This window comes from Antedon mediterranea, chromosome 2 (genome assembly GCF_964355755.1).
Source record: "Antedon mediterranea chromosome 2, ecAntMedi1.1, whole genome shotgun sequence".
NCBI classification, from domain to species: Eukaryota; Metazoa; Echinodermata; class Crinoidea; order Comatulida; family Antedonidae; genus Antedon; species Antedon mediterranea.
Genome location: NC_092671.1, coordinates 9,255,270 through 9,272,646, shown reverse-complemented (window position 1 = coordinate 9,272,646; position 17,377 = coordinate 9,255,270). Strand labels below are relative to the sequence as shown.

General features: G+C 32.2%; 1 protein-coding gene across 1 annotated transcript; it reads left to right on the top strand.

Annotated features, from left to right (window-relative positions):
• Positions 1-577: 577 nt before the first annotated feature.
• LOC140040304 (probable cysteine desulfurase) lies at positions 578-6,879 on the top strand. Its single transcript, XM_072086126.1, has 11 exons — positions 578-800; positions 1,735-1,765; positions 2,198-2,314; positions 2,448-2,643; positions 2,798-3,005; positions 3,164-3,203; positions 3,377-3,524; positions 3,738-3,895; positions 4,412-4,616; positions 4,787-5,167; positions 5,552-6,879. Exons 1-11 carry the CDS (start codon positions 689-691, stop codon positions 6,197-6,199), a joined length of 2,244 nt encoding a protein of 747 aa, XP_071942227.1. The 5' UTR covers positions 578-688; the 3' UTR covers positions 6,200-6,879.
• Positions 6,880-17,377: the final 10,498 nt, after the last annotated feature.

The window sequence follows — 17,377 nt, the reverse complement described above, 5'->3', positions numbered from 1 at the left end:
GTAGGCCTATACATTTTACAGGATGGATTCACTTCCCGTCAACAAACCTCACGTCACCTATGCCAACATTACGGGTGATTGTTTTTTACATGCCTATTTTTTACAAACTGTATAAACAAAATGGTACTAATAATTATATTTGTGCTTTACATCAATTTTGCAATACAAACATATAATATATATAATAATTGATCAAATATTTCAATAACAATATGAAAAAATATATAGGTATTTATATAAATGATGTTTCTTTTAATCGTCCAAATTTAATGTATTATCATTTTGTTGGTTCCGGTGTAAATCACAATTAAAATTCCATTTCAACTTTGTTACTACACCCCTCCCAACACAAATATTTAGAAATATGTTTATGTTGAAAGAAAGAATAGGGGCGGTCAGTTCAAACCAAAAGAATGGGAATACGGAAAGTACGTCGTGAAAGTGGGCGGTGTTCTTGTTCAAAGAACGCGTCATCAGCTGGCGTGTCAAACTCAATCATTGACTGGGTAGATTCACTTGACTGCGCTTAAATACTCGCTACACAGATCGATTCACCAGTTTAGCGTTACGACTCATTGGATGTAGACGGAATAATCTGAGCTCAGTACTGGCTTAGGACATACGCATTATACTATATATATACATATTTATTTTCTGTTTTTAGCAAGTCTACTACAAGAATATTACTATGAAGACAAAACGGAATCACTCTGTACAAACGGAATGTTTACTGAAAGAAGTTGAACGAAATGTTGTCGGATCAGATACTGTTTTTACCGGTCCATTTGGCGAAAGAAAAAGTAGGTTTTCTAAGTTTTATTCTAATAATTGTATACATTATTAATAATATTAACATTTTCTTTTACAGTGTTTTGGGAGAATTGTTTAATAGACATATATATATATATCGTATAAGGAAAGAGGCCTGTTAATTTATTTTGATATTTGATATAGGCCTACATAATATAGGCCTACATTTAAATCATAATCAAAATTGTTAAATTAAATGTGTTCTCTCTTTGCCCCATGTGTTTATGGACATTTAAAGATATCAACAATTGTGCATATTTATTTTTTACCAGTGTGCGTATTTCAGTAGTTTCAAATTTGTGTCCAAATTGTGTGTGAATTGGAGCGGCATAAGCAGCTATGCTCCGGTTATTAAAGCATATTACTATTTATTTATTATTTGTGTAATGGTGTATAGTAAACTTAATTAACATTCTGTATAAATCGGAACCACGGTTGAAATGTCGTATAGTATCATGTTTAATATTGCGAACAGACATTAATTACGGAGAAATTTGCTAAATCATGTAAACACAAGTTCCTTACTAATTGTATCTTGACATGTGTGGCACATTTTAAAGCAAAAGAGAAAAATAACTGTGTCTTTTTTTTTATTTTAACTCTGAAATGTAATGTATAATACCATCTAATAATTGTATCAGAGAGGAATTGTACATAATACCTTTTTTACAATTACAGTACTTACGTAAGACATCTAGGTACGTTGTTGACAAAACACAAAAGTCCTTCGAGTGATGTAATACATCCTCTGTTTTTTAATGTATTGATATATTGTATTGAATCATTATCCCCTGTTTTCCGATTCTTATTACAATTCTGTACCTAGATTGTCCTCCGTGTGTATACCTTATTCCCAGGTACCCCTTAATTGACCTTCTATTGAGAATAGTATTATTAACAATATTGTTTCTTTCTTTATTTTAGTTGTTTATTGCGATTACACAGCTTCCGGAAGGTAAGCAAACTAGCCTTCAATGTTATTTGTAAGAATAAAAAATTGAAGGTTTTTCTACCTTTAAAATTGAACATTCACTATATTAACGAAACTTTGATTGTTAATTAAGATTTTAGTAATAAAATGAATCGCGTGAGAGCAGTTGAAAACAAAAGTGTCTAGACGTAAATCTTACAATTTATAAAAATATACACTTTTTTGTCCCTTGTTACCGTGAAGATCCCATGATTACAAAGGTTTATACAAAACTTGTTAAAACAATATTGTATAAGACCCTTGGTGACGTAACAACAACCAACACCCAATAAGGAAAATCACAATAATTTTATCCGAATTATCAAATCAAATCTAATGATCCCAGTTAATAAATATACCAGACAAAGGTTATATTTCACAAGTTAACAAATCTAATACTTATCCTTCTTTGTACAGGTCATTGAAATTTATTGAAGATTACATACAACAAGAAGTTAGCCCACTTTACGGGAACACTCACACAACAACTAGTATTACCTCAAGACAGATGACTACCTTTAGGCACGAAGCAAAGTATGTAACATTTTGAATCTTAGACCTTAAGACGTAGATATCACCTACAGTGTAAACATTTTCCAAAATTCCGAACAACAATTTGACGACAAATTGTTACTAATAATAATTCAACATTGATTTATTCTAACAGACAGGTTATCAGAGAATGCGTAAATGCAAGTGACGAAGATGCCATTATATTTTCTGGAAGTGGATCTACCGGAGCTATTCATAAACTAGTTCATGCTCTGGAGCTGGAAGGCGCCAAAGCTAAAGCAACGGCGGTTCTTGTTGGTCCATTTGAACATCATTCTAACATACTTCCATGGAAAGAAACTGGAGCTACAGTAAGTACTAATATATAATATCTCACCATGGAGATACTAATATTATTATTCAACTTATTGAATTTTAGTATGAGTACTACAAGATATAGAAAGAAGAACCAATCAAAAGTTTCTGATTTCCAAACGTATCTTAACCTCTTGTTTCTTCTTATAGGTTATTAGAATACAACGTACGGTGAAAGGTCTACTAGATTTGAACGACCTGAAAGCCCAACTTGAATACTGTTCGACAAAATTCGACAGCGTCATCGGTTGTTTTTCTGCAGCTTCAAACGTAACTGGAATTCTTACAGATACAAATGCCGTATCAGCGTTATTGCACCGTTACGGAGCTCTTGCATTCTGGGATTATGCCACAGCAGGTAAATATTTTAATTAATAATCTCTCTGCAAAATGTTTGATTTAAATTCCTTAGTCAAACTGACCCTAAATCCTACTTGACATACGTACGTTACCTATATTGTATTTTTGTTAGGCCTATGTATCTAATTCTAAGTATGTTATTTCTTTGTATTCCAGCACCTTACGTAAACATCGATATGAATCCTAACTGTGAAACGTAAGTATACGTACTATCATTAGCATAATATCTTCGTAAGTAAGACTAACTATTTCAAAAGTGATACCAACAAAGCTGTTTTGTTGATATCAATAGATTCGATCGATTTTCCATCTTAATTTCATTAACAGTTTTAAAAAATGTTAATAGATAATACTGTTTTATTTCTACAGATGTGATTGTGATTGTTCAAAAGACGCAGTTTTCATATCTGTCCACAAGTTTTTAGGAGGACCGGGAACACCGGGATTATTAATCGCCAAAAAGCACATTTTCCAAAACAAAGTCCCAGCAGGCGCTGGAGGCGGTACAGTTCATTACGTAAGTAAAATATTGTAAAAAGAGCCAAATACGTTGGAATATTGACACAGAAAAAGCAAAGAAATAAAGTACATGTATATATTATGTAGAGAATTATTTCCTTTTATAGTAAATACAACACCAGTTCCTACAAAGTGGAAAGAGTGGTGTGTTAATAGGAATAAATAAAATAAGCTAAATTCTAAGCTAAATTCTACTGATGTTTTTCTACAGGTCTCCAGAAACATGCACCATTATATATCAGATATTGAGGCAAGAGAAGAAGGGGGTACACCAGCAATTATCGAGTCAATCAGAGCTGGATTAGTTTTCCAATTAAAACAAAACATCGGTCCAGAATTTATAGAACAAAGAGAAGCTGAATTATCAAGGTAATATATCATTTAATGTCCTATATTTGTATTATTGTCTAGTTTTATATCTTTGGTTATATATCATAAACAGTTTTTCACTAAAGTTTCCTTAGCATATTTTACATACTTTAATTCTGAATCTTGTAAAGCATCAATGTAAACATAAAAACACGTGGTTATGTATTGACGGAACTCTTTGTGACGTCATCATAATTTTATAAAATTGTATTCAATGTGTAAACTTACCTTGAACCATTTGTATTTGATGACGTCAGACAAAATTGATACTTCAATGATTTTAACAGCCGCCTATAGAAGAAAATACCGTCAATCATCAGATTGTAAAAAATTGAACAATTGTTTCCATATGACAAAACTGCGTCATAAAAATAATACTACTGTACTTCGCATAATATCATACCTATATATGGTTAAAATAGATGTTTCCCTAAATTGAGATATTTCATAAAATTAGCAACACAAGGATGTAATTATTATACACCTAATCATTAATAATTTGTTTTTGCTTTATAGACGAGCTTTTGAAAAATGGTCAAAAAACGAAAATCTAATCATCCTTGGCGACTCAGAAGCTGAAAGGTTACCCATCTTTTCGTTTTTAGTGAGACATCCGCTAACCGGTAAAGCCTTACACCATAACTTCATCGCAGCATTATTAAACGACCTGTACGGAATACAAGCACGTGGTGGATGCGCATGCGCAGGACCATACGCACATGTAAGTTACTATATTATCATCGTTAGTATAATCAAGCATATTGAAGCTTTTAATCTCGTTTAGAAGAAATAAATAAGTGAATGATGGAAAGATCGGTGGCAGATTCTCTAGCTAACAAAAATACTATACTCAAAACGTTGGCATTAAATATTGTTTTGTTTTATATTTAGGATCTTCTTGGTATAACAGAAGAAAGTGCAAGAAGGTTTTATGAGATTGTACGAGAGGACCGACTCAAGATATACAACGAACAACCATCAGAGATCATCAGGCCTGGATTTGCCCGACTAAATCTTCCATTCTTTGTATCAGACGATGTAATAGATTACATCTTGTGTGCAGTGGACACTGTTGCTACTCATGGATGGAAACTGTTACCGCAGTATGAGTTCGACTCTTTCACAGGCTTATGGAAACATCGTGCCTTAGACTCTTTACCTAAATGTGGAGCTGGATTTAAAAGTCTGTTGGATATCGTTTATGACAAAAATGGACGTTTTGTTCCTGGACCAACACATAAAGCAAACAGTCATTCCCCTCGCTCTCTACCGGTACGTAGGTCTACTTCTTTTCCATGAAATTTATTTTATATCATATTGAGTTTGTAACGCGTGGGCTAGTTTTTAACGCGTGGGTTGTTTGCAATGCGTTTCAAACTCATAGTACCGGAGGCATTCATTTGATTGAATCTGGAAAAAATGCTATAAACATCTCATCAATCAGTTAACTTTAACTTGAGGAGTTTTATTACATTGTTTTATTTGATCTCGAAACAAACGATTTAACGTTCTCTAATTTTAGACAAAAAATTACTAATTTAATTATTAACTGTATCAGTTGCTGTATGTTTCACTTCGAGTAAATAATTTAATTAAAATTCCTTAATAGCAATTGTTGGTTTCGTCAATTAACTCTTAGCTTTTTTTCTTAAACAGGACTATCTATTTGAGGCTCAACATGTTATAGACCAGAGCTTTCACCGTGAGATTAGTTACAGGGCTCTGACAGATTCTCCGCTTGTACTAGGCGCAAACCAAGAAGATATGAAATGGTTTCTTGAACCACGTGAAGCAATGGTTTGCATGCTAGAATTGGCCGCCGCTCATAATGTCTACCTAGTTGATGAAGAAGGTTTGGAGATATCAAATAAAGAAGTTATTTTGGAAACAAGCGACGACGAAATGTCATCAGGTTCAGAACAATGCGAAGAAACAATGCATTCAGAAACATACAGGACATCTGATGAGCAAACACAGCCAGATTTGGACACATACACATCGTTAATATCATTTAAAGACGAGGAAGAACAACTATGGACAGACGACGATGACGATAGTATAAGAAAATCATTCTCAGACGCCGTTGTACCGAACGAAGAACAGCTTAGCGATTCCGAAAGTGGTTACGACGATTTCTATTACGGCTCAGACATTATAAAACCTGAAAACAAACGAAAAAGAAAGCGACATATATCTAACGATAGCGCGGTATACAGTGACGGATCTCCAGTATATGAAAATGAACTACCTTCCATGTTTAGCATTAATTCAGACTCAATGTATACTGCCATAGAAGAAGTATGATCAAAACAACTTATACAATGCTATACGTAAATCATAACACATAACATAAGGAATCCAGAGAAAAACAGTATTTTTTTTTTTATTTCTGAGCCCTTCAGATATTTTTCAATAATATATAATGTATGTAATATATTTTTTATGTAAATATTGTCCAGAATAACTATATTTTGTTACGTTATCTTCATGTAAAATGTAGATATATCAATGAAGTTAACAATTTGCTAATTCGCCACTTGAGCTGGGATCAAAGACTTGTACGCCAAAGATATTAATTATATAAAATGAAGTATACTGATGGTCACGCTATTTAAAGATATGTACATATTTATAATTAAAAGAACCACCTTATGAATATTTATTAGATAATTATGCATATTATTGAGAAGAGACTTTTATGATATTTTTTTATTCGTTTTTGCCGATTTTAAAAATCAAACTCATGAACTAAAACGAAAATAACTTATTATAGAATAATATAAATTTATTTTTGAATAGATAGGCCTATTGAAATATATTGAAAAACAGATGTAATTACTAAAACGACATTTGTATTTAATTAAGTAATGAACTGTTCTTGGAACTTGATAGTTTATGGTAGATTAACTTACAGAAGCAATCATGTGCAATTGGGCATAGGGCAAAACGTCTCTTCAAAATCGTCAATAAAAACAATAAACATATGTAGTTTCCGACATGTAATTCTATTGTTGCATTTCAATCAATCATTCTTAAATCATGAACCGTCCGATTAAAACATAGTCTTAATATTCAAAGAAAAATAGGAAACTTATCATGAGAAATAATTAATGAATCCAATGAACAAATGGAAGAGGATGAAAATAGCTTACTGATATTAGTACTGTACAATGAAAATGATGATTTTGCGATGATACGGACGGCTAGGGATTATGACGACAGATATGGAGAATAAGGAATGATCACGGTGAAGATAATAATGGCAATTACAATTAAATTAAAATGTCACGAGGTAGAGATGTCACTAACCTAAGGTCTTAATGACCAACAAACCAAGCCTGAATGAATAAAATCAAATTCTTCCACATAAAGAAAAACATTCTAGCCATGACTAACGATATGGGGCTAACCCAAGATCCTATGACTTACAGTACACCCTGTGCATTCAACAAACATTACCGTATCCGAAACAGATTAATAATAACATAAGCCTAAATATATAATTGATAGAAAGAATTTGACCCAGCAGCAAAGTACTGTAATGGTATGCGATTTTTAAACATTTCTGTAAATTGTAACAATTAAAAATAATAATTGTTTGATGAAGAAATCACGGAATAGTTGTCCACAAAATAGGAAACACGGTATAATTCACATGAAACACAAATTAGTTGCATGACCTGAGAAATCCAAATAAAGATATTGAATGAACCTACAATACCACAATATAAGTATTGAATAAATATGTACCAATGAAAACAAAATCATCATTAGGCCTAATTCACAGCTTTATAGAATCATGTATACTAAGTTCTGCATTGAAATGGCACTGAAGTTACATTTTAGTGTCATGTCAAAGCTAAGATCGTAATTTATCGCTTTTATAACAATTGGAATTGATGGAAGGAAACATGAGTAAACATCGAATACACAAAAAAAAGTAGGCCTAAGCAAGTTTACTTGTAGTAAAATAAGCAACAGACGGTTTGGATAAATTCAAATATACAAAAAAAATAACATTTCCTCCTGAGAATAAAACTTATGTTATCTTATTCTCTTATTAAGAAATATAATAGCAACTTAAATAGATTTAAAACGCTAGTAAAATGCTCTGTTCAAAATCTTATTTACTCGATCCATGCTAGATGATCTATCGTTCGTAGAAAAACTTTCACTTTTAGAATGTGTCAATATGGTTATACCATTTAATCGATGAGAACAATTACTCAATATCCAGTCGCCAGCTCTAAAAATAAAATACAACATGCGAAACATAGACTTCTTAGTAAGAGACCTAGAAAATGTCAGAGTGTGTATGTAGATTGAAAGCATTCGCTCTACCACAATGAGACGGTTGCTGACGGCTAGCCTAGAAAGATGAACCTAGCAGAAATACTTGCCCTGCTTGTATTATGAGATAAACCCACAGCAATATGTAATTCCTTCCGCCGACAGATTCAATCAAAACGGTTGTTGGATCTGTGATTATTCACCACTTGAATTCAAGGCAAAATATTTGAACATTTGTATATTAGATAGTATGGAACAAAAACAGGTAGGGCCTAACTCCAAATAACATAATAAAAAGTTTCGATCATTTTGATCTATCCGACTCAAATTCAAAATTCAGATTCAAAAATTAAAAAAGATTCAAAATAAAAAATTGGAAATTTGTTGTTTAACACACTACTAAACACACAAAAGTACAGAACAAGCAAAATATATAAATGTAACCCTTATATTTTTTACATTGTCGACAGCGTGTATTTAACTGTTATATTCGTTTTATAATTGAAAGGTTTAAGAACCATAACTTAAACAAATCTTTTACAAAGATTTGTTTGTAATCAAAGATAACGCGTTCCTTCCTTCATTCGAAATTCAAACTTTAATATGTCTTTAAACTATACCCTATCTGGTTTTAAAATACATTTTCTTCATCATACATTTTGATTCAATTTAGAATAGAATATCGTTGAATTGCATGAATTTACTTCCATCCGATCCTCATACGGTATTATTTCTATGACAAAACAGCACCTACATAAGTTTCTTGCTATAACTTAATATTTATGTTGTATTTTAGCTCTCTGTGTAAGTTTACTAAGGAGAAGTGATCTACAACAATACAGGATAGTGTACCAATTTACAGAAATACATTTAGATTTAGAGATTTAACCAGAACCCAATTAACGGCAAGCAATTTATTATTTTTATTTATTAAGTTTAATCAAATAATAATTATATTATGTTTCGATTCAATTTTGCTCCACGTTAATTAATACGGTATTCTGTGACATCAAACTAGTTTTAAAAATATTGTATTTTGCAGCGGGACAATATATATTAAAGAAAAATTGTATGAATTTGAAATAATTTATTACCGGTAATATAACACTAGATTTTATGCAACTTTTTCTCTTTTCATTGAACGTTACAATACAAACTAGATTGTCACAGTTATTCGAAAGGAATATGGTAAAACTTTACCAAATTCAGAGCATATTTATCTTTGAAAATCAAATACCTTGAACTTGAATTTTTTTATTTTTTTTATTTCTAGATAAGAAATCATTCCAAGATAATATGTAATAAATCATCATCCTCTCACAAAATAATTGAGGAAGGTTACAAAAATTATATTTAAATATTGAATTATGTTTTGTAATATATAAATTCAATCATGAAGTTTGTAAACATCAATTGACCTCCGTCATCACAAGTCAAATACAAAGATGAGTCAAAGCACCTGATATCGTGTCATTGACTTATCGAATCAGGGTGAAGCGTGCGTCATAATGCGTGACAACGCGTTATACGCTCTGTTTTTGCGTTAATTACAAACGCAAACTGTTACGCAAACCTACAACTACTGCTGTTGTACTTGTACAACTTTAGACATATTAAAGCTTTTTTAAAGTTTTTAATTGCAAGACGTTTACTGCCCATATCCAAATGAAAATCAATTTTTAATTTATGCTCGAGTCAATTTAAATTAAGTAATTTTTTATTAAGAAGAGCAACATAAAAAACGATGAATCAGATATTAAACTGTTAAGTATATTCAAATTGTTAATACATTGTTGTGAAAGGTAAGAAATAGGGATCTCGATGTCGAAAGACGTTGAGCGTAAAAAATGATAACAATGTTTAATTGTTAATTAAATGATTATGACTTATCAAAGAATACTACAGAACAGACTGAATAATTATAATTTAAGAACACAACAACAAAATGTTCTATTGAATTAATGTCTTTTGTTTCATCATGATGCTTCAATGCAAACATGATTCATGTGTCGTAATAACATTATTGGTTCGATTCAAACCCAAACGAGTGTGCGTCAAATCACAAAACATTTTTAAGGTCAGTGAACTTCATTCTAGCTTCTGACCGATAGATTCAGTGAACTAGACGCTGAAAAGAGCACTTTTTGGATCATTTTAGGCCAGGTAGGATAGATAAGATCGTGAAATTAGCTTTATCGCATTGGCTGATTTCCGGCAGTAGAATTAGGCACTCGATGAGTTCAACTTCTTTGGATGCAAAGCGACAAATTATAACCTAGTTCGGCGGATGAAAACCAACAGAGGAGGGGTGACAGAACATAGGCCTCTACACACACAATGAGTAATACGATGATTTACCACTAGTAATATAAAGAGACAAGATAATTAAAACTAATATTATCATAGTAGTACTGTATTAACAAAATGTTGAAGAAAAGCTGTTTGAAAATTGGAGCAATGTCCAAATGACCAATTTCACTACAAATAGAGAACACTGTACAAAACAGTAACTTTACAAACTTTTTTGTCAGTAGGCTATAATTGTGAGGTTTTCCTGAAAACTGTACAAATTATGACACATCCCACAGCTTCGGTCACAAGAATTATGAAATACCAGGCGAGTGACTTTTTACCTATATTCTTAATGTCGAATATGTACCGTATCTCCTAAAATGTTTAAAATGTATGTACGTACATTAGGACATAATTTGGTAGTGGGTGTACATAACAAGGTCTGATAATTTTAGGTTTACGATATTTGTTTTTTACATGAAAAAGAAAATAATACGGTGTTAAATGTAATGATACCAAGAGTACTAAACGGATTATATTCTGATGTTTTTTTGCCATCAGAAAAAAAAGTCGCTGTGTTAGTGACTGCTTTAAAAGTTCAACAAAGATTCTAACGGTAACAGCAATTGACAGTTTGAGATCCCAGAATGCAATTCATGGACTTGAATCAAACAGGAAATGTATTAGAAGAAGAAAAAACCCACGATTGTCTACATTTCATGTTCTACCCAAAAAAGGCATGAAGGACTGCAAACACACTCTGTTCATCTATCATTAGACCAAGAGGTGTTGGGAATACATTTTTTGATTATTTTTCGAGAGGTCAATACCTTGTGTTATCACTACACACATCTAAAGATACACAATAACTAAAAGTATGATATTTTCTGTATTATTAGCAAAACAACATAGGCCAATCTCTCCGTCTCTTTCTTTTTTATTTTACACCCTCGCCATCCGTCTTCTCTCAGCCCTCAGCCTGTTCTTCGTCGTTTGCTGTTGCATTCCATTGGATCTCATTTGTGTATGTACTGAGAAAATGTATACAGTATTAATGTGCGTTGAATTTACGTTTCTCCCGTCGATGTCATAACAAACTTGTATGTCGTCCAACCATGTTTCCAAGAACGATATTTTTAATTGACCAGTTTTAGTGGGAAAAAAACAATAGAATGTAGAATATATTTAAATAAATTAATTATTCACTTTAAAGAAGTAGTTTACAAACACGATGTTGTCACACGAAAAAGCATTTATCTCGAGGTTGTTGACATTTTTACTTTAAAGATAAAGATTCAATACCTAACAATGAATATAGAATGACAAAAAAGGAAATCGTACAAGATAGAACTGGCTGTTCACATAGGCGAGCCTTCCTTTTTTCTTCTTTTTTTCGCATGAATAAACAATTTAATTAAAATAAAATCCAGAACGTTTGGTCAACTTCGAAAGTGTTTATTGTGAGTAATTACAGATGAAAAACAACGAAACAGTGTTGCTATCATCCGTGAATTTATAAAGTTCTCAGTAGCTTCTTGTCGGTGTTATTGGGAACTAAACTCGCCCTAATTCTGATTCAATAAGTAGCGTCACTTAACCTAGTCCGTCTACAAACCACATAACTTAATTTTCATTAAAAGTAATTATCTTTAACCTCAATTTCCAATTTTAATTTGATTGACCAGGTTTGACAATATTACTGATCTTGAACTTGATTTTAGCCGTTCAGAATATAGGACCAGCTTATTTTAAACATTTAGGCCTATATCTATGAAAGTGACATTATATTATATAACAGTAATATGCCTATTGTAATCAATGGGTCGATAAATCAAATAGGCCTAAGTCTTCCATTAAAATCTATATAAATAATGTTAAATAAATATTGACAATTTTTTTTTGGGGTTATGTCTCTAGACGTATCTCTATGTCTTTAGAATGGTGCCACACATTTGCTTGTTAATTACATGATAAACTGCAGAATTACAAATAATTGGCTGGTCAGTGTTTCTAGTTGGATAACAGACAATAATGATAGCAATCACATCTGGTTTAGGCGTCTAATATACACACTGTAACAAATGTTCCACAATATAGGCTAATTATAAATAGTTATATATACCCACACAGGCCAAACCTTAACTGGTGACACTGGCCCTTAATATCTTAACCGAATTCAAATGCCATGTTTTATGCTATGTATTTCCAATATTCAAGAGTCAGTAAACATCATGTCATTCATAATGAAGATACTAAGCATACAACGGATGATTCTGATTGGTTTATTATTACCATGATTCATATCACATGCACTTTTAAGAATCGGTGTTACAGAGAAAACTGCAGTCTCATACGCTCAATGCACTTTTGCGTTGGCGGGATGTTTTTCATATTGTCACATTATTAACACATGCGCATCATTCATAATTTAGTAATATACACATTAGCATGAACATTGTTTCAAGGGTCTATATACATACATCATGACATTGCTACAAGTATAAGCAGATAATTCAATCATCTAAGATGTCAAAATGTGTTATTAGTTTTAACGTTTAATACAGTATAGTTACATTGGATTATAAACATTTTGAATATAGTCTTAATTACTTGATAATAAATTCGTCCTTCATTACAGTCGGAGTGGTACGCATGGTTCTTGTACAAATCTACAGTACAAGAGAAGGTTCACTTAATTAATAATTATTTCTCAGATAACCTCGAAAGTAGGCCCACGGGTTAAATTGTAGAATTTTGGAAGAGTTTGAGACGAGGTTCAAATTCAACGTCAAAGAACAACATCTACTATGAGATTTAGCTAAGTGGCTTCTAGATTTTTATAATTTGTTCTGGAAAATCAACCAATTATGGTGCTTAAAAGGATGAAATTGCCAAAAGAGACCCTAAGCTTGTTGTTGATATTCATTATATTAATATTATTGATACATCCCGTTGTAAATATGTTGCACTTGACTTAATTAGTCATTTCTTTTTATTCAGCACGGCTATTTTACTAGAGCACAATGCAGCATGTTTTGGCAACATTTCCCATAAAATGGCCTCATTTGCTACCTCTCATTCAGTCACACAACATAATTCACACCCGCTGCTGTCAGTTTTCATCAGACTAAGTGAGTTTTGGAGTGTATTACAAATTGTATTATAATTTGATTTTATGAAGACATTTATTTCTGACAACGCAAAAACATAATGTACACATACTGTGATCTTCTTTCTTCAATATGATATATTACACAAATGTATCTACATCAGTGATACGTGATACAAGAAATACAGGATTACTAACATGCCATTACACATTTGTGATTGTTATACCCATGTTATTGAAGGGAGATATTAGACCCGCGACATCACCAAAACTTTTAACTAATGAACTTTTTCCAAAACACGGAAATTACAAATCTGACTATATCGTTAAATACAATTAAAAATATGATATATTATCATTAAATAAACAGGGTGGTTAATGGATAGGAAGTTTAAAAATGAAACCGTTGGTGTACATTTCTACGACACACTGTAGTCAAAATACTGTACATTTGAAAAGAGTAGAGGTTGTTTATCGGCCTGATGACCAACCGTACAAGTTGCTCTCTGTGGCCGACGTGTACTCAAGTAGTGAATGCTGGTTACTGGTGTGAAATATTATATATATAGTCTTATTTGGTAAGTTTGGTATTCATGTATGGTAGTACATAAGAAGACAAGATTACGTTGGATCATGGCATGGGTAAAATCAACAGTAACGTAAAAAAACATAAAAGAATTTCAAACTATTGGAAAAACATGAAAGAAGCAAGATCATAATCTAAAGCCCTGTCTACACAATCAAACTTTATGTGACAAAAAGGATGTACCCATGGACATGAGATGTCATATCACTAACATATTTGGGCATACCACTACCATGTTTTGGCACATCACACTTTTTTTGTCAAACTAGTTTGATAGTGTAGAGAGAGCTTAAGATGATGTCAACATTTACAAGTGAACTACTAAATGATCTATATCGCGCTATACCAACTAGGCTCGTAGCCTTAGCCAGGCCATGGAGGTTTTAACTGTCTTGGGGACATCATATCCTGATGACTTAACCTGTCCACATTTGCTTTAGTTTAAATTAATAATATCTTTTAGCTATATATAAACTTGTTTTGCGACTGTACTTGCACGAGATAAGACAAACTGTTACATTGTGAGCCACATTGACAAATCATATTATAAAAAAAATACTGTTGATAAAAAAGCATTATCGGCGTAAGGCATGGGGATTACAATTACCAATTCTGGCAAATCTAAACACCATTGAACCCCTCCCCTCTCTGTATTAAAACAAACGACAAGCTAACGTTGGCCTCTACCAATTTAGTTTAATCTTCTGTATTTTTAATTCGTTCATGTGAAAGAATATAGGTCCAGGACAGTAGGCAATGACATTTTTGTTGATAAGTAGAGAGGGTTTGTCTGGCGGTTATGCAACGAAAGTGAAATAAAAATTATCACGATATTCTATTAAGTATAATTAAAGAAACTGATAATGAGATTAAAGCGATTTTCTTAAATCCTAATTCATTAGGGTTCGGTTTGAAAGGAACGTTTGATCCACCGACAACATACGCAACGAACGTTCATCATAAAAGGAAATTACAATACAGTAAATGCATACAGTCTCAACCTGCCAATCAAAAATATGATGACTAAAAGCAGGTCACCAAAAATGGCGACACATTGAAATGTCACTGTCGTAGAACCACACTTTGAATGACATATTCGCTCCGTGGTAATTAAATAATAAAAAAATAGGGGGAAAATTGAATGTATGAAAACAGGTCACTTGTATGAACCGCTTCTTTTCAATAAGGCAGCTGTCACGAATAACACTATTTAATGATTATTATATTGCATTGCGTGACAAAATGTGCCTTTAATACCATTAGATATATCGAGATAAAACAACATAAAAACATACAATACGCTTTGCCGTGGATTATGTACTCAAAGATCTTACCACAATATTTCCGATTTCTTGCAAACAAAATGCTACTACTCAAGACGTCATAGGCACTAGACCAAATTGTACTCACAGTTGTAATCCCCAATGCCAACTCAAAACGTTAGGATCACTCCGACTTCAAATAGACCATACAGACTGTGTAAATGCAACTCCAAAAAAGCTAGGAAAACTAGACAATGCAAGGAGGTTAAAGTCGCATATACCAAATGTAGCCTAACTCTTAAGATATTAATTTTAGGCACAAGATAAATTATTGAATGATTAGAATCACTCATTCAAAACAAGACAGTTAAAGCAAATTCTATTCCAAGTTGCTGGAGTTCAAAAGGCAAAATGCTACTTCAAAATACTGGAGTTGATGAATCAAAATGGAAATTATTTATTATATACTTTTCCGCAGAAGCCAGAATCACCCGATAATGCATGTGTAATACTGCTCAAAAGAAAGACCAACGTCAACAATCAGAGATTAAACTCAAAGAGCCTACATAACATTACTCAACAAAAGCTGAAGTCACTCAAATAAATTCAACAGTATTGCAGTACAGAAATTACTATTTGCCATAACTATCTTATGGAGTATAAATTACTTTACTGATTTTAAAAAGTGGTAGATTAATACACTTGTATAATGTGTACTGTTATTAACATATTAAAAAACTTTTCATAGCAAGAACTAATTATAAGACAATGGCACATTTATTACCACAGCCCTTGTTCTATGAAACGCATAACGAGCCAAATACCCTGAAAGTAACTATGAGATTTCGACATCAACCGCAAGTAATCCAGACCATTGGTCCTAAAAACGAACAGAGGTCAGAGCTGTCAAAGCTACTTATATTACAAGATACCTCAAGTCCCACGGGCTTATATAATAACAGATAATAACATAAATCTACTAATTTTTATATTGCATGCATTCTTAGAAAGCATTGTTATTTGGCAGATATGACTCGATGGAATAAGAAAACAAGAATTTTGGTCATTGCCAGCAGTGACCTAGATAACGGTTTTATATTATTACTTTCCTGTTTTTCAAATTAATGTCTTTTACGGTTGCTTGCACAAGAAACATTAAAATGTACCTCAAGTTAAGTAAGCTTAGAACACCCAATCGGGCGTCTCAAAACAAAAATCTCCATAGGAACATTGATTGGTCACTGAATTAACGCTGCTTAGTAGGGCCTAAACTATTCCAGGTGGTCCTTCAGATACCCAGGAACCATCGTGTATCCTCACATAACAGACGGTTCAGTTCGTCGCCTGCATGGAAGACATATATAATCATATCAAACTAAGATAATAGACTGTGTCAAGCACCTTCCGTTTACATGCACAGCCGAAAGTGTCAAGTTTATTACTAAAGGTTAACATCATGTTGATTTTAATTCATTACAAGCCTACTCCAAAAATGTTAATACATGGAAAAGTTTTTCAATGGCAATGGTCATCAGTTTCTTAAAATCCAGGGAAACATTATCAACAAAGTATTTTGTCAATATTTCACAGAATTCACTAAGAAGTACATAATTGTGATGAATCACTGTTCATACTGTTTTAATTAACATACTATTCTACTGATTAATAACATAAATGCCTTAAATTTGAAAACATGTAGGGCCTAAGTTTTAATTTCTAAGTTCTAAGAAATCTATATTTACCAGAACCTGAACAATTACTGAAAGACCAGGACAGATAAATGATGAAATGATAAATGATTATATCCACATTAATTTAAAATAGTATTAATCTTAATTTTTTTAAATGCAATAACTAATAAAATCTCACTTTTTACCAAATGTATAACTATTCTCACTTTCCAAAACGTATAGACTAATAATATAATTCCACACACAAAATAA

Bases quoted from the DNA above. Each gene is read 5' to 3' on its own strand.
- LOC140040304 (XM_072086126.1), top strand. From the start codon at position 689: ATGAAGACAAAACGGAATCACTCTGTACAAACGGAATGTTTACTGAAA. The intron at 3,204-3,376 runs GTAAGTATACGT...TTATTTCTACAG, and splicing joins ATGAATCCTAACTGTGAAAC to ATGTGATTGTGATTGTTCAA. The intron at 3,525-3,737 runs GTAAGTAAAATA...GTTTTTCTACAG, and splicing joins GAGGCGGTACAGTTCATTAC to GTCTCCAGAAACATGCACCA.